The 27,397-nt window shown below is 41.3% G+C and overlaps 2 protein-coding genes across 3 annotated transcripts; one reads left to right on the top strand and one right to left on the bottom strand.

The window, feature by feature from the left end:
• Positions 1 to 782: 782 nt before the first annotated feature.
• creld2 (cysteine-rich with EGF-like domains 2) lies at positions 783 to 9,867 on the bottom strand. 2 transcript variants are annotated; one of them, XM_084049882.1, is made up of 10 exons: positions 9,472 to 9,867; positions 8,745 to 8,827; positions 6,778 to 6,888; positions 5,848 to 5,939; positions 4,926 to 5,102; positions 4,173 to 4,271; positions 3,820 to 3,903; positions 2,881 to 2,976; positions 1,934 to 2,083; positions 783 to 1,300 (listed from the first exon to the last, which is right to left on the bottom strand). In XM_084049882.1, exons 1-10 carry the CDS (start codon positions 9,625 to 9,627, stop codon positions 1,245 to 1,247), a joined length of 1,104 nt encoding a protein of 367 aa, XP_083906008.1. In that variant the 5' UTR covers positions 9,628 to 9,867; the 3' UTR covers positions 783 to 1,244. The 2 variants fall into 2 exon arrangements, with proteins under 2 accessions (XP_083906008.1, XP_083906009.1); XM_084049883.1 differs by having other exon boundaries at positions 784 to 1,303; positions 1,943 to 2,083.
• A 2,644-nt stretch (positions 9,868 to 12,511) lies between these two features.
• Positions 12,512 to 26,838, top strand: alg12 (ALG12 alpha-1,6-mannosyltransferase; the record flags this gene model as incomplete). Its single annotated transcript, XM_084049400.1, is given in 10 exon segments — positions 12,512 to 12,670; positions 14,102 to 14,234; positions 15,339 to 15,512; positions 16,816 to 17,010; positions 17,617 to 17,730; positions 19,009 to 19,010; positions 19,012 to 19,235; positions 21,607 to 21,776; positions 23,232 to 23,307; positions 24,072 to 26,838. Coding segments are annotated over 10 exon segments (1,491 nt in total). The 3' UTR covers positions 24,316 to 26,838.
• Positions 26,839 to 27,397: the final 559 nt, after the last annotated feature.

Raw genomic sequence — 27,397 nt, 5'->3', positions numbered from 1 at the left:
TTTGCACACATTTTCTCAAAAATAGCAGATCTACAAGCTCGTAGCGTGGTACTCGGTGCCGCGCTACGAGCTTGTAGATCTGCTATTTTTGAATAGCCAAAGTGTAAAATAATGCTTTTTTAGCTCAAATGAAAAAGTGACACAGATGCGTTCCAGGTCTTAAAGGGTTAAGAAGACATTTCTTAAGGATTTCTTCTTGGGTAAGAACAGAATCTATGCACACTCGAGCATTTGAGGTCTGAAAATCATCATGTCAGTGCAAATTGTGTTCTTGCATTTTCTTCAGCTCTAAAGTTGTATATTATAAGATTTAAATTACAACTATCCCACAATCTCCCAATGCCATAAACTACATTTTTGATTGGATTTACATTAGGACAAATCTGCGTGACTGCAAAGACAAAACGGAAGCAGGGAGGAGAGAGACTAGTCAGTTTGACTCGAGAGACTACATCGTGACACATTGTGAGCTTGTAGATCTGCTATTTTCACTGTATATGAAATTGGGCTTAAGTGGTTAATTCATAATGTAACTTCCCTTCCTAGAATTGTAGTGGTGTCACCTATGCTCCAATGTAGTATTACAGCGCATCGTGACGATCTCTGCTGCATGTCTTTCCCCATGTCTCTCTCTTTCCCCGTTTCCTGTCTGTCTCTACTGAAAACTACAAATAAAAGGACCCCCAAAAAAAGGAAAAAAGGTAAAAAAAAAAAGAAATGTAATGGTGTCAAAAGTACCTTATTCGTCTTTGAAATGTAGTGGAGTGAAAGTCATGAGTATCCAAAAATACAAATACTCAAAGAAATGTACAGTACTCAATGTACTTGGTTACTGTCCACCACTGCACAGGGCACATCACAACAATGTCTACACACCATTATATAGCTTCACTGACATGAGTGATTTAATTTAATATCTCATTTTTATTGAACCGTATTTCTGTCAGAATTAATTTTAAACAAAGGCAAAGAACAAAGACAACATTATTTGAGCACAACGGAGAAGCAACAATGACAAACAGGACACTCTACACTGCAAAACGTCTTTACGTCTTTGATCCAGGGTCCGATGACAGAATCGTCTGCTGTGACAGCACTGCTGTGCGTTTCTCTGCAAGTGCTGTGTAGTTAAAATGTTTTGTTTAAAACGGGAGTGGTCTCAGATGGAGCGCCAAGACACGCATCCAATGGGAATTTAAATAGTTCTTCCTGATTTCGCCCGTATTGGCTCCTAAGTGCTGAGGTCAGAGGTCGTCGTGCTGCTGTGGATTGTGGGTATCTGGCGTCTCAGATTCTTCTTCTTCTGATGATAGAATAAAGAAAAAGTTGACATATTTCAACCAAGGCCAATTAAGACTATGCATACGTTGTTATGCACCTGACCTATCGTATACTGTGACTCAAGATATTGCTTATTTCGGCATAACCAGACTGGTTTTTGAGTAGTTTTTGTAGATGTGTACATTACGTTTGTCCCAATACATCCACGGTACACTACAGCAGACATTTCAGTGTTTTAGAATGTCCTTTTTTGTTTTGATCAAGACTGCCGTTTGTTAAAATGAAACAGCAAAAGATGGGCCTTTCTAAAATGCAGCTGCCAACAGGTTGTACTTGGCCACATCATTGATGTCTGTCAACCTTCCATCCTTGTTGCGTCCAATTGATTGATTGTTAACTTGAGTTGAGTCGCATATTTGCACCACTCAGTGGCTGTGGTCTTACAGCTGGTCATTTTTTTTAAATGGCTCTAGCATTATGTTATGTCTTTGAACAATCGTGAGTATGGAAAAAATACTGTACCGTAGAACCAGGTAATGGCAGATCTACAAGCTCACGGCACGTTGTGAGCTTGTAGATTGGCTATTTTCACCGTGCGACACTGTCATACAACGACATATAAAACAGGGCTTAAGTGGTTAAACCGACAAACGGTGCTGACCTGGTTGTGGCGTCGGGACGCACTCGTCATCTTCCTCCTCGTAGCCGCTGGCGCAGACACAAAGGTGACTCCCTTTACTGTTGATGCACTCCTGGTGCTCCTTGGTGCACACGGGTTCCTCCTGGGAGCACTCGTCAATATCTGGTGACGCAAAACCAACCACTTACACCTCCACTCAGAACAGTAACGGTACAGTAACCACACAGCTGAGACCAAGTCACTGTTATGCAAGTCTGTTGTGAGATGCTGAGGCCGATTCTACAAATGTCCTCTAAATCCTAAGTTTAATGAAAAACTTAAGTTGCTATATCAGTGGTGCTCAAAACTTTCAAGGACCCCCAACATTATATGTATTTGGTTGCGGACCGCCATCTCAAAATCTTGTTCCAGGGACCCCCAGAAGCAAAGATTTGAGTTAAAGATGTTCTTTAGAACGCTTTGGAAAATATACCTATTCAAAGATTTGCACGATAAAAAAAAAATGTATCAGATCTACAAGCTCATATCGCGGCACGAAGTGAGCTTGTATATCTGCAATTTTTTATAAAGTATAAAATATGGCAAAAAGAATTACACAGGTTTTAATGGGTTAAGCTTTGAAGGAGGTGTAAGTAATAGGTTTTTGGTTGTTTTTTTGTTTGCTGATAAAAAGTTATCTCTCTATATTCAGACAGTAGGAAGGGCCACCAAATCTTGGTCCTAAGAAATGTTCTACATTTTTGGTGTGAAATTTCTATACATAACTGTAAAGGGTCCCCCCCCCCAAAAAAAAACATTTGGGGCGGGATTCATTAACATGAATACAAGCTATTAACAACTTGGAGCATCACTTGGAGAGGCATCCCGTAGTCACATAAAAAGAAAAACCCTACCTTTTGAGACTAGCTTGGAAGTAAGTGAAACAATGAAACAGAACAGTGCATTGTGGGATATCTCACCAGTGCAGGTGCCCTCTACGTGGTGGTACCCGCTGGCACAGGACTGGCACTTATCCGGCCCCGCCCCGGTACAGCCAGAGCACACCTTATCACACACTGGTACAGCACACAAACACAGGCTCATTCAGTATTCATGTGACATTGGTGGGAAAAAATGTGCATGCGTGTGTCAGAGCAATATTATTAGGCATTCTCTCTGAAGCCAACATTCCCCTTCACAATTACAATATCACAAATATACATATATAATATTACATAAAATGTCTACAGGCGAATATGTAGTCGGTATTGAACTGGACCTTTTGTATATATTCAGGGGTGCACATAACTGGTGCGAATGCGCACCCAAAATAAATAATGCGTGGCACATCAGACGACGCGAGGCGCTTTTGCGTACCAACAGCTGGGACAGGAATTTCCAAGCTTTTATTTTTTAGCAAAAATAAAAAATAAAAGCCTGGAGATCGAGGCTAGGAATTTACTTCCTGAAGCCACACTCACACAATCGTCGGCCCCATGTACAGCCATTAGTCGCAGGGGGAGGGAACGCATGCTCCACGTGATTGTGTGAGTGTAGCTTCAGTCTATATTAGTAGCTTAATGACTAGTATTAAAATTTGATTGTCTTTTTTTATGTCCAATATATTTGTATTTAAGTTCATAAAGTTAACATAAGTATAACTGAATGCATTTGAAATTAAATAAAACGTACTTACTTTTCAGGATTCAAATAAAAAAATTGATCTACAAGCTCAAAACGCGTCGCACCGCGAGCTTGTAGATCGGCTATTTTTGCTACTTTTGTGTGACATAGAATTGCCCGACAGTATATGCAATGTGGCCCTCTGCAGTGAGTGTGGAAATATAGTGGCCCTCTCCATCATATAAGTTGCCCACCCCTGCTGTACAGTGAAGCAGCTTGGTAGTGTGTGGTCTCACCTCTACATGAGTACGAGCCGTCTGTGTTGAGGCAGTACTGATCCTCTTTACACGGTGGAGGATCCGTGGAGCACTCGTCAACATCTGACAAAAAAACAAAACAAAAATTCATTGTTGTGGATTCAAATGAAAAGAATATCAAAAGTAGCAGATCTACAAGCTTTGAAGCGCGTCGCAATTTAAAGCTTGCAGGTCTGCTACATTTGGTGCTTTTGTGTGACGCCGTAGTATGATCAAGCAGGGCCGCAGCGTTGATTTACCCAAAAAACACAACAAGTTTAAATATGGAGATGAGAGGTTTCTGTCCGACAGCACCGATATAAGAAATGGTTGGGGGCCGTCGTCTCACTCACCGACACAAGCCTCCTGCTCGTCGTCCTCCCAGCCTTCCTTGCACTCGTCACAGTCCTGGTTGGTGGCCCCGGTGCACGTCTTACAGGACCCGTGGCATTCTGAAAGAGAGAGGGTCACACAGGTCAGCTCCCCGTCGCTCGCCTCTCCGTTGCCATGGTTTCGTCAAACTTAGAACACAAAAAAAAGCAGCTATAGCTTATTTAATTAGCAATTATTCTATCTATTACATAACCCAACCTGAGGTTCCGATTCTGCAAAATGTCTTCTAAATCCTAACGTTTTTCTGAAAAACGTATGTTTCTATATCAGTGGTTTTCAAACTTTTTCATGTCAAGGACCCGCAAAATGATATGAATTTGGCCGCGGACCCCCATCTCAAAATGTTTTGTTCCAGGGACCCCCAGAAGCAAAGATTTGAGTTAATGTTTGCTTTAAAAGAATATATATATATATATATATATATATATATATATATATATATATATATATATATATATATATATATAAAGATTTGCACACATTATCACGATTTTTCAAAATTAGTAGATATACGAGCGTGTATATCTGCTATTTTTGAATAGCCAAAGTGTAAAATAATGCTTTTTAGCTCAAATGAAAAAGTGACACAGATGCGTTCCAGGTCTTAATGGGTTCATCGAATAATCGAGTCAATCGATATCAATTTGGGGGGTCCTTGACACGAAGCGTTTGAGAAGCACTGCTTTAAGCTTCACGTGTGTGTTGGCGCTCACCTGTGCAGAGTGAGTAGGAGTCGTTGCGGACTTCGTTGAAGTGTCCGTCTACACAGTCCAGGCAGAAGTCCCCGGTGTAACCGTTGTTACAGCTGCACTTCCCTTTACCGCCGCGGGACCCGTCGCCATCGCAGACTCCGTTGCCGTGGCAAGGCCTCTCAGACCCCCCCACACAGGCTTCAGGAAAAACAGAAAGAAATTAGAAAAAGTGCTCCTCGGAGCACAGGTCTCCGCCAGGTCAGGTAGGTTATTATGGCCTCCTGGTGGCGCTATAATAGGCCAATGTGAAAAGGGTGCCATTTCTTCCTAGGCCTTTCACAGCAATCAGACACTGCATTCATGATTTGAGGCATTTTGTTCCAAAAATGTGGTTTGCTAAATTAGACCTGCTGGTGGCGCTATAACAGGCCAATGTGAAAAGGGGGGCATTTCTTCCTCGACCTAGTGGGAATGTGCGTACAAAGGTTCACAGAAATTGCACACTGCGTTCATGATTTGAGGAATTTTGTTCAAAACTGACCTATCCTGCAAACTTTGGAAGCCAATGTTAGGCAAGTAGGATGGAATATGAAATATCGGACACATCCATCTTGATCACATGACTATAGAGATACTGTGTACCGATTTGCGTGTTTTTTGGACAGAATCTGAAGGAGTAAGAGCAAAACAGTTGTTTTACAAAAGTCAGCCTCCTGGTGGCGCTCTAAAAGGCACCACTTCATGCTGGCATGGCATTGGCTCTCTTATCTTTGGATATAACTGCAGTATGTTCTGATCCCTGCTTTCAGCAGAGAACTACCTTGACCACGGACCTGCGTGTCTAATGTTCTTGTCCCGTGAGCTCATATAATTAACTTCTTATATATCTTAGAAAAGCAAAGTGTCAGTGACTGTTTGCCTCAATGTCCCGTTTGATCCTCACCGTTGCAGTCTGGTCCAAATGTTCCCTTTGGACAGCACACTTTGATGCTTTCAATACAGAACCATTTATGCAGGTCTGGGTGCTTCGTTTTCCTGCAACAGGAAGGAAAAGAAGACGGACACATGAGTGAAATGACCGTACAAGTGATGGACTCTCAAAATGGCAATTTAAGCAGGGCTTGAAATTGTACGGCACAACTATCTCTGAATCAGGCATCTCTGTATTTACTATGTCTGTCTATCTGTCCTGTATACACGGCAAACCGCTCATCTGATCAACTTCACACATCGGGGCACTTGGGGTGGCGCAGTGGTAAAGTACCTGCCCACCAACAGCGGAGTCGAATTCACCGTGGAGCTCGGAGCTTAGCCGAGCATATAGTATACGGCAGTGGTTTTCAACCAGTGGTCCGGGGACCACCGGTGGTCCTTGGAGGGGTACCAGGGGGTCCCCAGCTAAATTAGTTAACATAGCATCACAATCATTTTAACCACCTGGCTTTGGCTATTCAAAAATAGCAGATCTACAAGCTCATAGCACAGCACTCTGTGCCGTGCGCTCATAGCACAGCACTCTGTGCCGTGCTATGAGCTTGTAGATCTGCTATTTTTGAAAAATCCCGGAAAATGTGTATAAATCTTTGAATATATATCTTTAAAGCGAACATTTTTAACTCAAATCTTTACTTGTGGGGGTCCCTCCCTGGCACAAAACGTTTTCAGATGGGAGTCCGCGGCCAAATGTTTATCAATTTAGGGGTCCTTGGCAAGAAAAAGGTTGAAAACCACTCGTATACGGACACAATTGTCGGGCGGGGAGGATGATATTTGTCACTGCACGTACTCCTACGGGCTGGAGCGGCACCCGTCAGCGGCGAATATTGAGCGGGAGGATTAGGACACACACGCACACGCACACACACACACGTACCTCTTGAACCACCAGGTCTCAAAGAGCTCCTCGTTCTCCTCCACCATGCGGTTGCATTCAAAGCTGCTGCTGTCACACAGTCCCTCCACGATCTCCACCAGACGGATCTCACTGTGTGACACACAGAGGAAACCATGAAAACAGATGAGAGGACTGTTTGAAACGGAAATTATTGTTTACAATCTTTTTTAACACAATCATGCTTACAATATTTCATTCTCTATTCATGTGATATGGAATTTATCCTCTGTGTTAAATGTATCCATTTTACGGGTTCATTTGTTCACTTAGAGCTGCAATCGGTAACTTTTTATGTCCTACCTAGGATTCGAACCGGGGTCTCCCAAAATGACATTTCTACCACTCAAGCAAGAGGAAGGTCCCTCTTGGCCAGAGGGGATCTTATCAGCTTCAGGAAGCACTACTTGGTCCTACCCAACACCACGGTCTAAATGTCTCAATGGAAGAGTCTCTGCTTTTGGGGAGGTGTAGTTCCAGACTCTACATGGCATTCGGAGATTGTGGAATAGTTGTCTGGCTACGCGAGGCTACCTCCAACCACTGTACATGTACTAGTTGTATCAACATACTTTACCACTGTAAATGTATTAGTTCTATTGCATTAACATTCTCTACCACATGGGTCTTCAACAGGGGGTCCGGGACCCCTAGGGGGTCCTCAGAGTTACTACAGGGGGTCCGCCAAATCTTTGTATGATATGATTTTTTTTTACCTTAACCACTTCAACCCTAGCATCCCTTTTCTGAGGAGAACTTTAGCAAAAAATAGCAGATCTACAAGCTCACAACGCCTCGCGCTGCGAGGCGTTGTGAGCTTGTAGATCGGCTATTTTTTGCAAAGAGGTTTAGGTGTAGAGGGAAAAAAGAGCAGACCAAGTAAACCAAAAAAAAGTTTAATCTGAAACACAATCTATACAATATAAAGGGGGTCCCTGCTTCATCTCTCTCTCAGCTAGGGGGTCCTTGGCCTGAAAAGGTTGAAGACCCCTGCTGTACCATACAGATAAGTTAAAATAATATTTTATTCATTGAAATTAGTTCCGCATATCATCATCATCTGTTTAAAGTCCGCTTTCCAGGCTCCGCTGGGTTGGACTGGGTTCTCGCTATGGCTTTCTTCCACCGGGAACGGTCCATGGCCATCTCGTGATTGATGCCGAGTGCTTTCATGTCAGCTAACACGGTCATCTGCCAGGTCTTCTTAGGCCGGCCACTGGGTCTTGTCCCCTCCAAGTTGATCGACATTACTTTCTTCACCCAATCATTCTCCTCCTTCCTTACAACGTGTCCGTACCATCGCAGTCTGCCTCTCCTCACCACATCCACTATGGCCTCTACTCCCATCTTCTGTCTCAGCTCTGCACTGGTCTTTCTCTCCCTCAGTGATACACCGCACATCCATCTGATCATCCTCATCTCTGCTCTGTTCAGCTTCTCTTCATGCTCCACCCTCAGGGCCCATGTCTCACTTCCATATGTCATGCCACTTCTGACGCAGGCTGAGTACACTTGCCCTTTCATCTTCAGGGATGGGGCCTTGGATGTTAGGAAGGGCATAAGTTCCCTGAACTTCTTCCATCCACTTCTCACCCTTGTGGTCACCGCTAGGTCCACCCCCCCATCAGTGTTAAGCATGTCTCCCAGGTAGCAGAAACTGTCCACCACCTCATATGTCTCCCCGTCTACTACAAGCCCCTCTTGCTCGGCTGCATCTACCTGTGCGACTTCTCCCCTGCACCGCTTGCACTGGAATGTTTTTGCATAGTACCTTTAAATTAAAGCTCAGGATTTTACTGTGTATAAAGAGTTGTTCATCTTGTCCGACTGTACAGACTACAGAGCGAGTGACCTCTGGTGCTGACAAAAAGCAAACAAACTGAAAAAGGAGCGTTTGTTTTGTGTCAGGGTGACCTGACTGGCTCTACAGGGACGCACGCGTCTCCCACCTTGTCTCGTATTTGGACAGTGCTCTCTCCTCCCAGGCTGTGTTCCCTCCACCAAAGTTCTGCTTGGCGGTCCTCTGGAAGCCCTGACACACACACACACACACACACACAACACATAATTATGAGTACAGCGAGTCTCGGATTCATGTTGAGAAGGGGATAGCGGGGGAGAGAGAGACAGAAAGAGAGAGTGCTCAGGTGGAGAGCTGGAGAGAGACAGATGGGGGGAGGTTGGGGTAGTTGGAGACACATTGCAGCCCGGCACGTGAACTTGTACGTCTGCTATTTCTGGTACGCGACACAACTGAGTATGTCAAGCCATAATAGAGGAGACAACCTCACAAGGTGGTGCCCCCCCCCCCCGTACATCGAGTTAAATGGACAAGTGGTGCCATCTTGTGAAGTCCTCCGCTATAATAACAACAACAACACAGTGTGAGGTTGATATCTCTATGATAGAGAGAAGTGGCTCAATTGGAGGGAGGGGGAGGGGGAGGGGGGGGGCATACAGAGAGAGAAAACCACAGACAGACAGACAGAGAAAACGAGAGACAGACAGACAGACAGACACAGAGAGAGAGACACACACACACACACACACACACACACACACACACACACACACACACACACACACACACACACACACACACACACACACACACACACACACACACACAGACAGACAGACAGACAGACAGACAGACAGACAGACAGACAGACTCACCTTGTTGAAGTCCTCAGTGATCTTCCCGCACGTCACACACAGGCTCTTCACATCTCTGTGTTGTCTAGCAGCAGACACAGTGTGTTGTTGTAAGAGCACAACCACACAACAACACCACAACAACACCATCTTCCTCTCCATCATCATCATCACCATGCCACCGGCTCGATCGATTCATATACAAAGTTTCATATCAATACACACACGCGCACACAGACACACACGCGCACGCACGTTAGCCACGCGCCAGTAGGTTTACAACCACTATGAAGGTGAACGCGGTCCGCGTGCATGTGAACGGCTCGTCATTAGATCATACATACAGTCATATTTACATACATAATGCTGGAGCCGGTTTTAATGGGAGGACATTTAAAGCGTGTTGGTTTTTTACACTTCCGCGTCATGCTCGTAGGCAGTACTGTGGCTCGCTGCGGTTGGCTGGCACGCCCGTCAATCAAACCGTGACCAATCCGAATCCGCCACGCGCGGGACAATGGGCAATATCTAGCCCCGCCCCCTACGGAACCTCTCCCTCCGCTGTGTAGCTCCGAGATGAGGTTCCTCGTTGTCTCTGCCGTTTGATTGGGACATTGTCGCACATTTTCCACTTTACATATTTCTTACCCCTTTCTGCACATTGTATCCAAAAAGTAAAGCATTTCCGCCATTCTCTCAGATGTTTTAAGTTCTACAATAAATAATAAAAATAAAGTTCACAATAAAAGCTATCCAACGAGTTGAAGAAAGTATTTAATTTGCCTCTGTCCTTATCCGGTTCCATAATATTTTGCATTAGAAGATGCAATTCAACATTTGACCAGTAGGGGAATCAGTGATGTTATCTCTACGGGCGCAGCTCTTGCGCAATGTCTTAAAAACATGTAACCGGATGAGGACAGAGGCGAATTAAATACTTCGTTGGATAGCTTTTATTGTGCGCTAGAACTTAAAACATCTGAGAGAATGGCGTAAATGCTTTACTTTTTGGATAGGATGTGCAGAAAGGGGTAAGAAACATGTAAAGTGGAAAATGTGCGACAATGTCCCAATCAAACGAGGAACCTCATCTCGGAGCTCTACAGCGGAGGGAGAGGTTCCATAGGAGCTAGGCCAGGGGTCTTCAACAGGGGGTCCGGGACCCCTAGGGGGTCCTCAGAGTTACTACAGGGGGTCCGCCAAATCTTTGTGATATATATGTTTTTTTTACAGTAACCACTTGGACCCTAGCATCCCTTTTCTGATGAGAACTTTAGACAAAAATAGCAGATCTACAAGCTCACAACGCCTCGCAGCACGAGGCGTTGTGAGCTTGTAGATCTGCTATTTTTTGGCAAAGAGTTATAGGTGTAGAGGGAAAAATGCAGCAAACGTTTATCTGAAACACAATTTTATACAATATAGAGAGGGTCCCTGCTTCATCTCTCTCTCAGCTAGGGGGTCCTTGACGTGAAAACGTTGAAGACCCCTGGGCTAGGCAATATCCTATCAGCCGAGACGTGGAGTGATAAAATACTGAATTTAATTATTAATCTGTGGTGGAGAAAGTACTCGCATGTTTTACTTACGTAAAAGTATCAATGCTGCAATGTAGAAATGCTCTGTTACAAGTAAAAGTCCGGAATTCTAAATTTACTTGATTACAAAAGTATTCACATTGATTGAAATATACAATTATAAATTCAATTTACTGAAAGTAAAAGTACTCCTTTTGCAGAATGTCCCATTTCACAATGCTTTGAAAATAGCAGATCTACAAGCTCACAACGGGTCGCGAAGGGACACTTTGTGAGCTTGTAGATCTGCTATTTTCAAATGGCAAGTATGCGGGCTGAAGTGGTTAATGCATGTTTTGTAATAATAATCAAAATCTACAAAGTAACTAGTAACTGAATTTTTCAAATAATTGTAGTGGAGTAAAAGTACAATATGTGTCTCTGTGATGTAGTGGAGTAGAAGTAAAAGTATTGAAAACTGGAAATACTACAGTAAAAATAAAAGGACCTCAAAATGATACTTGTACTTGAGTACACTTAGTTACTTTACATCACTGATTATAATGACGCTATGAATAATCATAATGTGTATATGTGGTGTCAAAATAGATAGTTCATAATTTACTTTTCCATTCATGCATACATTATATGAATAAAGACATATTTTAGTCTATGATAAAGACAAAGAAATACATATTTGAGGATTTGTTTTTTATGAACAAGAGCAGCATTTCAATGGAATCATCTCTCCTATTGCATAGGACAGTGAACACAATCAGAATATTCTGGGAATAGTCTTGAAATAACTTGAAATAAAGTATTTTAAAATGTCACTATTATTCAATATTAAATTAAATATTTTCCTTTTATACATAACATTAATGTTTAACTTTAAAGTTGTATATAGCAAATAATAATATTTTTAAAACGCTTTATAAATGTACCACATTAATTAAACGTTTATCTTCAGATCTAACATCAATTAAATATCTTTAAAACATTCATCATGTGACCGTGTCACGTGTTCCATCCGTCTGAAGCCGAGCCGGAAGTGGAACAAACGTCAACATCCTGCCCAGTGTTGCCAGGTCTGCTTATTATAAGCGACTTTGGGCTTGTTTTTCTGTAAGGTTGCAGTTTTTTTTTTGCTTGTTTCTAGTGTAATTGCTTATTTAGGGGTTGTCAAAACCAGTGGTTCCCCAAATTAATATGTATTTGTCTGCAGACCCCCATGAAAGAATGTTATACCAGGGAGTTCCCCCATAGGCTACAAGATTTGTGTTGTTTCAAATCCACATTTTTTCAAATTTGATCCAAAATTTTCTTTCTTGAAAATGGCAGATCTACAATCTCACAATCGCGACGCGTTGTAAGCTTGTAGACTTTCATAGATACTGAGATTTTCATAGATAATTTCAAAGACAGATACTTTCAAAGGCTTGTAGTCATAGATCCGGTTGCTTATTTCTCTCACAAAACCTGGCAACACTGCTCCTGCCCTAGCAGTGTTGCCAGGTTTTGTGAGAGAAGCTGATACAGGTGTCATGGCTGAGAAGAGGATGATCTCCTCTGTTCCTCTGCTGTTGTTGCTGCTCCTGGTCAGTCTGTCACACCTTCTGATCTGTCCCTTCACCAAGGTGGAGGAGAGCTTCAACCTGCAGGCGACCCACGACATCCTGGTCCACAGGCTGACCACACACCAGGTTACAACAAGAGGACTTCATTCATTTGTTGTTGTTGTTGTTGTGCTAAGCTAACATGCTACTACCAGTGAATACCAGTGATGATTGATTGATTGATTGATTGAATACTTTGTTAACAGCCGGCCCCCCTCCCCAAAAAAGCACAGAAAGTACAGTTTAATACAAATACGATGCTAAAAGGATTGAACCCAAAAAAGTTATATGGCTTGTTTCCCAAGTTTTACTTAAGTAAAAGTATCAATACTGCAAGTCCATAGAACTACTTAAAAGTCCAGTATTCAGAAATGTACTTGACTAAAAGTATTGGCATCAAAATAGACTTAAAGTATCAATAGTAGAAAGTACTGTGCAGAATGAACCAGTTCAAAATGTATAATACATCTTTTGAAAATAGCAGATAATAATAATAATCCAAATCTACAAAGTAACTAGTGACTAAAGCTGTGAAATAATTGTAGTGGAGTAAAAAGTACAATATTTGCCTCTGAGATGTAGTGGGGTAGAAGTAAAAGTATTGAAAATTGGAAATACTAAGTAAGTAAAAAAATACCTCAAAATTGTACCTAAGTACAGTACTTGAGTAAATGTACTTGGTTACTTTACACCTGTGACCACTGCATGCTACACACAGACAGCCAGGCCTGTTCAAGTCAAGTTTATTCTGTTTTGTTTTATATAGCTCAGTGGTTTTCAACCTTTTTCGCGTCAAGGATCCCCAAATTGACACATATTAGCCCAGGGACCCCCATTTGAAAAGATATGCCAGGGACTCAACCATTTAGATTTCTTGGGGGTCCAAATCTACACCGTATCACCATCATCAGTGTTCATTTAACTCTGAGAGTGTACAAATGTGGGTCCATTTGGTTCCATTTGTACACTCTCAGAGTTACAGACCTGTAAGGGTCCATTTGGTTCCATTTGTACACTGTTAGAGTTACAGACACATAAGGGTCAATTTGGTTCCTAACTATTAATTTGGCTGGGGACCACCTGGAACCCCCTCAAGGACCACTGGTTGAAAACCACTGATATGAAGGACATTTCATGTGACAGGAGTCAGGACATATAGATCAATTTCAAAAAAGGAAATAATAGGCAAGGCTCATATTATGTGACAAGAACACATATTAATAATAACATTAGATTTAATAATGGCATAAAAACATAAGATAAGAAAATATATTACAATAAGACAATCAAAATAAAAGGGAATATTAATAATACAATAATTATACAAATACGTTATTATTATGAATAATAGTACTACTGATACAAAATATACAAGTTTTCCCATAAACTACACTTTAAACCTAACTAAAAGCTTGTTTTAGTTAGTTAGTCCAAGTCTGAATATGTGGGCAGCAATCAGCTGGGTGAAGCTGAAAACAGCCTAATTATTATTATTGGTGTGTCTGTGTTTGTCTCCAGTATGACCATCTGGAGTTCCCTGGTGTTGTTCCACGGACCTTCCTGGGACCCCTGGTCCTTGCAGCCCTCTCCTCCCCCGCTGTGTGTCTGGCAACCCTCCTGGACGTCCCCAAGTTCTACACCCAGCTGATGGGTATCTATCTATCTGATCAACGCCTCTCATACAGCACTGTTGTCACTGAATGTACTCGTTGTACTGTGAAACCTTTTCTGAAATCAATGTTAACTAGAAAAAGTGCTCCTCGGAGCACAAGTCTCCGCCAGCAGACTTGTGTTGGGAATGTTCTAATTCTTATGTTCTAATTCTTACAAAAAATAGAACATGTTACTGTGTCATAGTAACATGACACAAGTGTCCTATCCGTCTGTATAACTGTCCTATCCGTCCTGTCTGTATAAGTGTCCTATCCGTCCTGTCTGTATAAGTGTCCTATCCGTCCTGTCTGTATAAGTGTCCTATCCGTCCTGTCTATGTAAGTGTCCTATCCGTCCTGTCTGTGTAAGTGTCCTATCCGTCCTGTCTGTATAAGTGTCCTATCCGTCCTGTCTGTATAAGTGTCCTATCCGTCCTGTCTATGTAAGTGTCCTATCCGTCCTGTCTGTGTAAGTGTCCTATCTGTCCTGTCTGTGTAAGTGTCCTATCCAATTGTTACAGTATCCGCCATTTCTCAGCCATTTCGTGATTATTCCTGTCTTACCTCACTTTGAAAGAGGCTAAGACTCTTTCAAAGTGACACATGTATTTATAGGCCGCTATACGTCACTAGCCAATCAGATGACACTATTTCACCGTATTGTCACGTGTCACGTGAGGCTTGACCAATGTTAGCTTGGCCGAGGGGGGGGGGACGGAAAGTGAAAACAATGTCTCCTGGCGGAGACAATCATTACGGCCGTAACTAACGGTTATTTTCTTTTTCCACTTAATCTGTCGGTTGTTTTCTTGATCAAAGGTCTTTTTTTGACCACAACCCAAAGATATTCAGTTTAATGTCATAGAGTGTCATTAAAGTGTAAAATTATTAAATATGTAAGTCATTTATTAGTATATTTCAGTTATTTGTCATATCTGCCCTGTGCAATCGCTGATACCTGCATACAGTACCACCAGATCCTTTCACTAGACAGAACTTAATCAAATTTTGTGCAACAAATACGCTCTGATAAACCTCGTGGTAACTATTATCTGCAACCTTCCGGTGCACGAGACTGACTTGTTGCTGTGTGTCCCGTGCAGTGCGAGGCTGTCTGGGCGCGTGCGTCATCGGAGCGCTGTGGCACATGCAGAGAGAGGTGCGGAAGCAGTTTGGTTCCCTGGTCGCTGGCTTGTTCTGTCTCACCTGCGCCTCGCAATTTCACCTCATGTTCTACAGCACCAGGACACTGCCCAATGTATTTGCACTGCCCATAGGTATGGTACATAGACTGAAGTGACCTCTTGGGATTGTTTTGCTTTTGCTTTTTATTTATGCATTGCCAAATCATAACAAGTTGCCTTAAGACACTTTACATGTAGAGCAGGTTAAGACCATGGTCTAGTCCAGTGGTTCTCAACCTTTTCAGGCCGTGATCCCCCAAAATAATCATATTTGAACTGGGGACCTCCCACCCTGACAAGCACTTGGAATTGTAGGAGTTGAGGCATTACATTTAGTTTGACTAGGTTCCACAGATGAATATTGTGCAAAATAGCAGATCTACAAGCTCACAACACCTCACGTTGCGAGGTGTTGTGAGCTTGTAGATTGGCTATGTTGCCTCTTATATTATTTGACAATTTGGCCAATGTTTGACCAGTTTTTATTGTATAGTTTGTTGATTACTTTAGATGCAGTTATGTTTTTTTTTTTTTTTTTTGGTATTAAAAAGGTCTTAAATTGTCACTTAACTGTCATCTGGGACCCCTCCAAAATCATGTGGGGATCCCGACCCACAGGTTGAGAACCACTGGTCTAGTCTACAGAGACCCACCAATTCCCCCATGGGCAAGCTCTTGGCGACAATAGCAAGTTATAACTCCACTATATACAGTAACAGCTCACAAGGAGATACATTTTATTGGAGTATGCAAATCAACTTTATTTGTCCACCAGCCACAGTGACTAATACATTCCAAAATTCACGGGACACTAATTTATCATGTCATATTTTAGAAACCAAATGCTATAAAATGTTTCTCAGTGATGATGTCTGGTTACCTGGCAAAGTTGCAGGTTGGGTTTACAAACTTACCAGTAGGGGTGTGGGAAAAAAAATCATGTTGGACGATAAAAAATAATATATATATGTATGTGTGTGTATATATATATATATATATATATATATATATATATATATATATATATATATATATATTTGTATTTTTGTATAATGGAAAAAAACTTTTTTGAATAGAGAATCGTTTGTTTTGAAAAAATCTGAAAAAAATCGCAATCGTGACCCCAAGAATCGGAATCGAATCGAGAGATAGCAGACGATTCACAGGCCTACTTACCAGCCAGTCAAACTCGATCAACATTTGGCTTTTGGCTAGTGTTAACTTTACCACAAACCAAGTCATTGACAGCAATGTCGGAGACAGAATATGTCCAAAGACATGGCTTCAAAAGCAGCTGATTTCCATCGATTCGATTTGATTTCAAGCTGCTGCTGTGTAAACAAGCCCCAAAAGCAACAAACAAGCATGATGTCTGCCACTCCATTTATCTCCACAGTTCTCTTGGCTTTCACATCCTGGATGGCTCAGAAGAACGGCTCCTTCATCAGCCTCTCCGCGTTGGTCATCATCGTGTTCCGCTCTGAACTCTGCCTCTTCCTGGGTCTCATGTTGATGATGTCACTGCTGAGCAGGAGGCTGGGGCTGATGGGGCTGTTTTCGCACGCCGTGCCAGCCGGGGTTTTGTGTCTAGGTGAGCAGCAGTGGTGGAAAGTAACTAAGTACATTTACTTAAGTACAATTTTGAGGTATTTGTACTTTACTTGAGTACTTCCAATTTCCAATACTTTTATTTCTACTCCACTACATCTCGGATCCAAATATTGTACTTTTACTCCACTACATTTATTTTAAAACTTTAGTTACTAGTTACTTTGTAGATTTGGATTATTATTACAAAACATATTCTTCAGCCCTATATTCATTTCGGCCATTTGAAAATAGCCGATCTACAAGCTCACAATGCGTCGCATCGCGACGCATTGTGAGCTTGTAGATCGGCTATTTTCAAAAGATTTTAATACATTTTATACATTTGAAAACTTGTGAAATGGGACATTCTGCATAACTTTTGGTACTTTTAAGTACATTTTAATAACAATACCTTCGTACTTTTACTCAAGTAAATTTTGAATTCCGAACATGTAACAGAGTATTTATACATTGCAGTAATGAAACTTTTCCTTAAGGAAAAAATGTGAGTACTTTTTCCACCACTGCACGACACAAACAAACACACGTGCGCTGACATTTACACCTAATACTAATAAAAATCCACTCTCTCGATCACGTCCTGCAGCTCTGACTGTCGCCGTGGACTCGTTCTTCTGGAGGAAGTGGCTGTGGCCCGAAGGCCAGGTTCTGTGGTACAACACCATCCTCAACAAGAGCTCCAACTGGGGAATATCCTTCCGTAGAAATGAACACACACACATGCCCGGGCCATCACACAATCTGTGTGATGAAAAGTATTTCTTTAGATCAGGGATCTTCAACAGGGGGTCCGGGACCCCTAGGGGGTCCTCAGAGTCACCACAGGGGGTCCACCAAATCTTTGTGTGATTTGATTATTATTTTACCTTAACCACTTGAACCCTAGCATCCCTTTTCTGAGGAGAACTTTAGCCAAAAATAGCAGATCTACAAGCTCACAACGCCTCGTTGTGAGCTTGTAGATCTGCTATTTTTGGCAAAGAGGCATAGGTGTAGAGGGAAAAAAGAGCAGACTAAGTAAACAAAAAAAGTTGAATCTGAAACACAATTTTATACGATATAGAGGGGGGTCCCTGCTTCATCTCTCTCTCAGCTAGGGGGTCCTTGGCCTGAAAACGTTGAAGACCCCTGCTTTAGATCAGTCGTTCTCAAAGTGGGGTCCAGGGACCCTCGGGGTTCCCTGAGGGCGTTACAAATGGACGTTTACAGATCTGTAACTCTCAGAGTTATGGAGGTCTTTGACCTTTAAAAGTTTGCGAACCACTGCTTTAGATCAGTACAACTCTGTGTCTGCTCCGCCTCTGCTGAGGGTTTGTCTCTTATGTGAGCAGAGGAACATGTATGTGATTATGTCATGTCACAGTACTTCTGCTGGTATGGATTTGCCTTTCCTCTGAGTCTGCTTTATGCAGATTATGTACATTGTGTCCATCATTTACCCTTTTTAATTTCTATACCTATCACTTATTTGTAATGTAATCCACAATCATTCTATTGAGCTGGTAGATCAGCTATTTTCGCACACAACACTGCCACGTAACTAAGTATTAATCAGGCTTTATTCGTTGCAGATTAGAGTCAGCTTGAGCTAAATGTTCAAAAGAAGAGCCTGATTGATATGCTTTTTGGCTAATACATCAACATTATTTGACTTTTCTGACGGCATCGGTTAGCCTCCTGACTACTGGCCAATCACAGCGCGTCTTTCCCGGTACTTGGCAGAATCTAGTTGTATAAAAATATATATAAAATTTTATACAACTAGATTCTGACAATACCGGAAAAGACGAGCTGTGATTGGCCAGTAGTCAAGAAGCTCGCCTTCTCCAAAATGGCGGCCGCGATACAGGACGCTCCAATGAACTGCAGCGAGCGGCCAATGAGGTATCTAGGTTTTTATATCTATGCTTAATGCTTCCATCCGCTGCCCCTTGCATGGGTTTCCGAGGCTAGCTCTCCTTGACTCTGGTCCGCCCAGTAAACCTCTCCCTTCCTGTGGTACTTCTACTCGGCGGTGCCGCGGGCCCTGGGCTGCACGCTGCTCCTGGTTCCCCTGGGGCTCCTGGACAGGAGGATGAGGGTCCTGCTGGCGCCCGCCGCGGGCTTCATCCTCCTCTACTCACTGCTGCCGCACAAAGAGCTGCGGTTCATCATCTACACCGTCCCCGTGCTCAACCTGGTGGCCGCCCGCGGCTGCTCTTTCATGTAAGACAGTGGTTTTCAACCTTTTTCATGCCAAAAGGACCCCTAAATTGATATACATTTGGCTGTGGACCCCCATCTGAAAATGTTTTGTGCCAGGGACCCCCCAGAAGCAAAGATATCAGTTAATTTTCGCTTTAAAAAAATATGAATATTCAAAGATATGCACACCTTTTCAAGGTTTTTCAAAAAATAGCAGACCTACAAGCTCATAGCGCACTCGGTGCCGCGCTATGAGCTTGTATATCTGCTATTTTTGAACAGCCTAAGCTAAGCGGCTAAAATGATTGTGACGCTATGTTAAAGGAGGAGTTCACCCAAAAAATGACTTATTTTCTATCAATTACACACCCCATGAAGCCTTGATTTCATGGATTTATTTTAGTTTTTGTGGCATTCCTAAAACAATAATTTGATGACTGTGTGTATTTCCGGTAGGAGACACAAATAATCTACTTTGTGTCTCCTACCGGATACATAAGCCGGTAGGAGACGGGAATCAAATTATTAGCTTAGGAATGCGACAAAAGCAAAAAAGAATCCATGGGTTCAAGGCTTCATAGGGTGTGCAATTGATAGAAAATAAGTAATTTTTTGGGTGAACTCCTCCTTTAACTAATTTCGCTGGGGACCCCCTGGTACCCCCTCAAGGACCACTGGTGGTCCCCGGACCACTGGTTGAAAACCACCGATGTAAGACCATGAAAAGGCAGTGGTGTGAAGTAACTAAGTAGTACATTTACTCAAGTACTGTAATTTTTATGTATTTTTTTACTTGACTGGAGTATTTACAATTTTCAATACTTTTATTTCTACTCCACTACATCTCAGAGGCAAATATTGTACTTTTACTCCACTACAGTTATTTGAAAACTTTAGTTACTAGTTACTTTGCAGATTTCAATTATTATATTATAAAACATACATTAACCACGTCAGCCCTGTTTTATTTTATACATAGGCTTGCATCGCGACGCGTTGTGAGCTTGTAGATTTTCTATTTTCAAACATTTTTAGTACTTTTACTTTTGGTACTTAAAGTATATTTTGATGCCAATTTTGCCTTTTTTTTTGCCTTTTGTACTTTTACTCAAGTAACATTTTGAACACAGGCCTTTTACTTGTAACAGGGTATTTCTATATTGTGGTATTGCTACTTTTACTTAATTAAAATATCTGAGTACTTCTTCCACCACTGTGAAAAGGGCATGAAACCCTAGGTTGTTGTTTTCCAGTTCAGATTTGTTTAACCCATTAAGACCTGGAACGCATCTGTGTCACTTTTTGATTTGAGCTAAAAAAGCATTATTTTACACTTTGGCTATTCAAAAATAGCAGATATACAAGCTCATAGCACGGCACCGAGTGCTGCGCTACAAACTTGTAGATCTGCTATTTATGAAAAATCGTGAACATGTGTGCAAATCTTTGAATATATATTCTTTTAAAGCGAACATTTTTAACTCAAATCTTTGCTTCTTGGGGGTCCCTGGAACATAATATTTTGAGATGGGGGTCCGCGGTCAAATACATATCATTTTGGGGGTCCTTGACATGAAAAAGTTTGAGCACCACTGATATAGGATCATACGTTTTTCAGAAAACTGTTGACATTTGTAGAATCTGCTTCAGGTCTTACTACAGCAGATTAAAAACATGGCAGGCATTAGGCTGATTAATTTGATTAGCTGCAGTTGTGTTGCTTACCTCACAGTGTACTGGCTGGCTAATCAAATTAATAATAGGTTAGTTAGATTTAGGTCTATGCCCCAATGGGCCTCATGGTTCGGAATGGCTAATTGCCTCCATAAGTCTGTGGGGAAATGACAGAGACACTGATTTTTGTGAATAACAATGTTGAAAGAACAAAATATTTTGGAAACTTCATTGTGCCCAGGCTTTTTTACATATGAATATACTTGACGTAAACTGAAATGTGTATATATTATATCATGTACAGTTTGGGTTCCTGTAATAATATCAGACAATCTCAGCAATGCTAAATTCAGTTTGATTCTGGGTTTTTTAAAGTATTGGCATTGTTTGTAGCGTGCTGAAAAGAACACGTGAGCTTGTAGACCGGCTATTTTAGGCGTGGAACACATCGTAGGAGTAACTATAAATCATTCTTAAGTTAACTGCAAACTGTGTGTGTGTGTGCGTGTGTGTGTGTGTGTGTGTGTGTGTGTGTGTGTGTGTGTGTGTGTGTGTGTGTGTGTGTGTGTGTGTGTGTGTGTGTGTGTGTGTGTGTGTGTGTGTGTGTGTGTGTGTGTGTGTGTGTGTGTGTGTGTGTGTGTGTGTGTGTGTGTGTGTGTGTGTGTGTGTGTGTGTGTGTGTGTGTGTGTGCGCGTGTGCGCGCGCGTGTGTGCCGTAGCCTGAACAACTACCAGAAGTCGTGGATGTATAAGTTGGGTTCTCTGGTGGTGGTTGGACATCTGCTGACCAACGCGGCGTACTCTGGCATCTCTCTGTACGTCTCCCACCACAATTACCCAGGAGGCCGAGCGATGCGAGAGCTACACAGGCTGGTGCCAGCCACAGTGGGTTGGTATTGCTTTGTGAGACTGAGACATGACATTTTTGACAATTGTGCAAAATCGATTTGAAAACATATTTTTCTTTCTCTAAGAACCTTTCCAGTGAGCTAACGTGCAGCACACCTGACTCTGTTTGAGTTGGTAGCATTGGTAACACCTGGGTTTACCCTACTATTTCATATAAAAATGGCTGTAGTGAAAAGGGTCAATTATACAGCATATTTTCTCCTCTGAACACATTTGTCTCTGGGTTAATAATTTAGTTTAGTTACACTAAACACGTACACTTGCCTAAAAACACACCCACATAAAGTATACAGGGTGCTTCCCCTTCTCCCAAATAATCAGACTTTTTTTCAAACTGATGATTGTTTATATAATATCTCTATTTTTTGTATTAGTGTAGTAGACCTTTTGATCACAAGTGATAATCTCAAAGCACTGGCAGGGACACTTGCATGTTTTATGTCCAGTTAGTTTTTGAGCGATCCAGGTTTTATGCATATCCATAAGGTTCTATTGTACACTGAAAAATGTGATGAGTAAGGAACTATTTTTACACTGAGATAAAATGAGACTGAACTGACCTCTCTTCACTTTGTGAAGATAATTGGAAAGAACAAGATGTATCTCACTAGACCAGTGGTTCTCAAACTTTTTCATGTAGAAAAACAAAACAAATTAATAATGTGTCTGCAAATATTTTGTGCCATGGACCCCATACAAGATTTATGTCGTTAAAATGTTTCAAGTTTGAGCTACAAGCTCGAAAACAATTAACAACCCATTTTCACAAATATATTTCCAGTCTACTAGGCCAATGTTTGCACAATGCCGACCCAGGAACGATTAAACCATTATTGTATCACTTCACTAAATGCAGTAATACCATGCATGCAGTCCTTTTCTTGAATTAGAAATGTTTCTCTAATTGAAAGCTGACATTCAGGCAGTTCTCACAATGAACACTAGAGTGCACCTTTGGACAATGTATGGGTTTCTTTTCTTTTAAATTCATTTATTATTTTATATCTTTTGCACGTTGTCATATTTTCATATGTATTACTATGAGCAAAACGTCCAGCCCTTTTCAAGAATTTCACCCAAATGTCCATATTTTTTCAGGTCTGGAAAACAGTTAAAATTCCATACAATTACAGCAGTGGCTCTCAAAGTGGGGTCTGGGGACCCTCGGGAGTCCTTGAGGAGGTTCCAGGGGGTCCCCAGCTACATGATCCGTAGCTAGGAACCAAATGGACCCGTAGCTGTCTGTAACTCTGAGTGTACAAATGGAACCAAATGGACCTTTACGGGTCCATTTGGTTCCATTTGTACACCGAGTCATGGGGGTCTGTAGCCTAATTGATATCAAACTGGGGGGTCCTTGAAATGTAAGTTTGAGAACCACTGATTTACAGCCCCCTGCCCATAATCATACTGATAATATTTTTTATCCCCTCAGATGTATTTGTCCACATCGATACCTACACCGCTGAAACGGGAGTGTCTCGCTTCTTGGAGCAGAACAGGAACTGGAGGTGAGCGGGTTCATCTGCCTTCCTGACAGAGCCTGACCCAATGACACATTTTTGGTGCTGATCCCCATTCTGGAGAAACCTAGATCACAGATTGCACCCATTAGTTTGTTTGCTTCTAAGTAGTAAAAATGAAGTTTTTCAAATTGATTAGAAGATTTTGCACGTTTGGACAAATACAAATGAACACGAAAAAGGTTTTGATGGATAACAAATAAACACAAATGATACTTTATTTAACCACATTTGTTTCCCCAAAATAGCCGATATACACGTTTTAGATCTGCAATTTTTTAACATGTTTGCCTATAATGACATGGCCAAAATATGGACACCAGGTTTAAAGTGGTTAAAAAGCGGGACACATTGGCTACATAATTCCAGGTACCGAGTCAAATAATGACCGAATATGACTGAATATAAGCGGTCTGGCTCTACTTCTGGAGTTTTTATTTAGTTTGAGTTTTTCAGGTTATGAGGAAAGCCTTGATTTATTGAAGCTGTAGAAGGTGGATTGAAATAATTGCAGATTCAGATATATGATGGTGGATTGAAAAAAACAAACCAAGATGAACATATGTGCGATTCCTTTCAGTTAGTTTTTCATTGCTTATTTTAGTTTTTATTGAGTTTTCCTTTTTCTGATCTCTAGTTTTTATTTTAGTTTCAGTCAAGTAAAATAGCCACTTATCTGGCCCTTTACTGTAAAAGCCTACTGTACTTCCAAGGACTCAACCTTTTGTGTGAAATATCCCCCCAAAAAACAGATACGACAAGCGAGAAGACCTAGGCCCCGGGCATCCAGACATGAAGACCTACACGCACCTTCTGATGGAGGCCAACGTCACCAAGATGGAGCTCCTGAGAGGCACGCACCAGCCCCTGGCCTTCATCGAAGGTTACAGTAACATAGTCTTGAACACGCTGCAGTTCCCCCCCTTCACTGTGCGACTGGAGAACAAAGCCCTACTGATGGAACGAAAGAACCACCCCAGCCAAGAGAAAGACTGAACACATCCTACAGCTGCTGCTGTTTGGCTCTTTAATATCTGGTATTTTCTCTTCCAGTGACCAAAAATAACAGACCAAAGCTGATGTTGCTATGTAATATCCGTCAGTGTTGTCAGAGGGCGGCATGTTTGTGTTATAAACAGTGCTTCCTCTATAAGTATGACCTTAGAGACGGCAGCACGCACACATTGAACGACACAGCTTCTGCCATGATAAGCTGATGTGCAAATGACAGTGATTAGCACCCCTTATAACGGATACAGGACACAAGAGGGCACCTAAATATTGTGGTCACCTCAATGTTAAACTGGCTATTTCTTCCAAAATGTAAAAAGAATCGTGGAAAATGTATTTAATGGAAAATGACAGGTTTTGTAGCAAAAGTCTTAAATGTCAAATGTTCAAGCATGTTCAAATCATGTATACTTAATGTCAGACCATTTTCCAAATTCAATAGCCAATTTAACATTGAGGTTCCCACAATATTTAGGTGCCCACTGTCCACTCTTCCGGTTACCCCCATAACCACACGAACCCTAGCGTCCCTATTCTGGGCATGTCATAATAGGTTAACATTCAGCAAAAGTAGACTATCTACGTCTAGATCAGCTATTTTTGGTGAAGAGATCAAATAAAAAAGAGGAAGTAAGAACTATTGTCAACTCAGTTTAGTATATGGTGTTCAAGTGGTTAATTTAAAAGACCCCCAGATTATGCATTAGGCCAGGGGTCTTCAACAGGGGGTCCGGGACCCCTAGGGGGTCCTCAGAGTTACTACAGAGGGTCCGCCAAATCTTTGTGTGATAGGATTTTTTTTTTACATTAACCACTTGAACCCTAGCATCCCTTTTCTGAGGAGAACTTTAGCCAAAAATAGCTGATCTACAAGCTCACAACGCCTCGCGCTGCGTTAGGCCAGGCATTAGGCCACAGACCCCCTTTTGATATTTGTATCTACTGTGAAATCCTCAGTGTTCATTTAAAGGGGGTGTGAGTTTCTGTTAGAAGGTTATAGCTGTATTTTCTCATAGTAATCACTGCTTGAGTATTTTGTTCAGTAACAGGGGTCTCCTCGTCTTTCCAACTCTTTAGTAAACAGACATTTTCAGGTGGGTTACACAAATTTCATCCAATCTGGAAAGAGACCAGCACAAAGATTATTTATCGGCTTCAATTTTAAAGTGTTTCCGTTCCTTTGTCTTTATCGTGCATGAGTTCTCTCTACTGATTGGATCAAACTAGTGTCCCGACTTCAAAATGTGTCTTCTGTTTACTAAAGGGCTGGAGAAAAACTCTATAGCAATGATTACTACTAATACACCTCTCTGAAGATACAAAATAAATACAAGCAACTCTACAGTATATATATTAACACAAATACATTTAACCCATTAAGACCTGAAGCCGGTTCTACAAATGTCCTCTAAATATTAAGTATTCTGAAAAACTTCTATATCAGTGGTGCTCAAACTTTTTCATGTCAAGGACCCCCATCTCAACATTTTGTTCCAGGGACCCCCAGAAGCAAAGATTTGTTAGAAAATGTTTGCACACATTTTCACGACTTTTCAAAAATCAGTGTGTGCATTTTATCAAAAAAGAAAAACACCACTTACGCCCCCTTTTACAGATCCATAACGGTTCATTTGGTTCTTATTCCCTAGGATTCATTTAGCTGGGGAACCCCATCAAGGACCGGTGGTGAGAACCGGTTCTGAGAGATGAATGTAATTCCACTGGAGTGACAATGTTCCATCATTCTTTGTAAAGTAGTTCTACTGGTTCCTTCATGTTTAAAGGAATGTGTGCTTTAAAGGGCCAATTATCCATTGCAATGTTATTACTCATGCGTAGCCAGGAAGATAAATAGATATCCATTTATTAGACCATAAAAATGTTACATCTTCTGGGAACATGGCAGGCATTCCGTGTCACAAAACAATGTATTTGTTTGATGTTTTTTGTAGATTGTATAGATCACTTTTTGAAATGAAGGAGTATTTGGTTTTCCTAGTGTGCATTCATTACTGATCTATTAGTGTTATATACTGAATGGACAATAAAGAAACAAATGTTACATAAGGAAAACCTTTATTTACAAATGACCACACTCCATGGTTCCAGTCTCAGAGCTAAAACATTTATCAAATTAGGTTCAGAAGTCATTTATATAAAAATGTACAGTACAATTGTTTTACTCAACAATAAACCCATAATTTAATCCCTTGGAAATAAACTTAAAAATTGTGCTTAAGAGACAAATAGGACATTCCAAACAAACGGCTTAATCTGAAAATACAGCAATATTTTACACAACCTCAAAAACATCTCTGCCAGTAAAAAAAAAAGGAAAAAAAAACTATTTCTAACTGACAGTACCATGAACCACAATTTCACAATGTAAGCATTATTAAATAACATAAAGTTAACATCTTTCAGTCACAGCATTTCTTTTTGTGCCATGTTTTCGTCATTCAGAAAACAAACGGCCTCTATTTTTTTTAATCAAAAAAAAAAAATACTCCTGAACTGATTTTCTCAACTTAAAAAATAAAAATATGTACAGCGTTTTGACCTGAAGTAGTATTGGATAAGGCACAAGGAGAGAGCAGACACACGAAAAACAAAAGAAAAAAACAAATTTACAGCAAAACAATTAACCCCTACAGCTAGAGAAACCCTCCCTCCCTGATACACTTCTTTGTGAACCATTATCAGCTCCAAAGTGTTTTAACAGTAGTACACACTGAACTCTATAAAAGCTCCAAGGTTTGCATTGAGAAAGAATACACACATCGGTGTATAATGTTGATATCTATCGTAGTTTGCCCAACAGAAAATACCCGATTTCACAGCTATACAACTCATGCAAAATGTATACTCCATCATATGACGGAATCCCGCACTGAAAATAGTAGATCTATAAGCTTATAGATCTGATATTCTCGGCACGGGACACCATTGTACGACTTATAAGGTCTTTACACACCGGGAGCGTAAAACTGTTCATTCAGGTTGATGCTTTTTATTTATTAATAACATCCCCAACCTCGTTTCGGAAAAAGAAAAAAGATAAGTCACT

The sequence above is a fragment of the Gymnoscopelus microlampas genome (assembly GCF_963454915.1).
Source record: "Gymnoscopelus microlampas genome assembly, chromosome: 23".
NCBI lineage: Eukaryota > Metazoa > Chordata > Actinopteri > Myctophiformes > Myctophidae > Gymnoscopelus > Gymnoscopelus microlampas.
The sequence above is the reverse complement of the archived record's forward strand: the minus strand, read 5'-3'. Positions and strand labels throughout refer to the sequence as shown.

Bases quoted from the DNA above. Each gene is read 5' to 3' on its own strand.
- creld2 (XM_084049882.1), bottom strand. From the start codon at position 9,627: ATGGTGATGATGATGATGGAGAGGAAGATGGTGTTGTTGTGGTGTTGT. The intron at 8,828-9,471 runs GTGAGTCTGTCT...TGTGTGTGTCAG, and splicing joins TCACTGAGGACTTCAACAAG to GGCTTCCAGAGGACCGCCAA. The intron at 4,272-4,925 runs GTGAGCGCCAAC...TCTCTCTTTCAG, and splicing joins CTCCTACTCACTCTGCACAG to AATGCCACGGGTCCTGTAAG.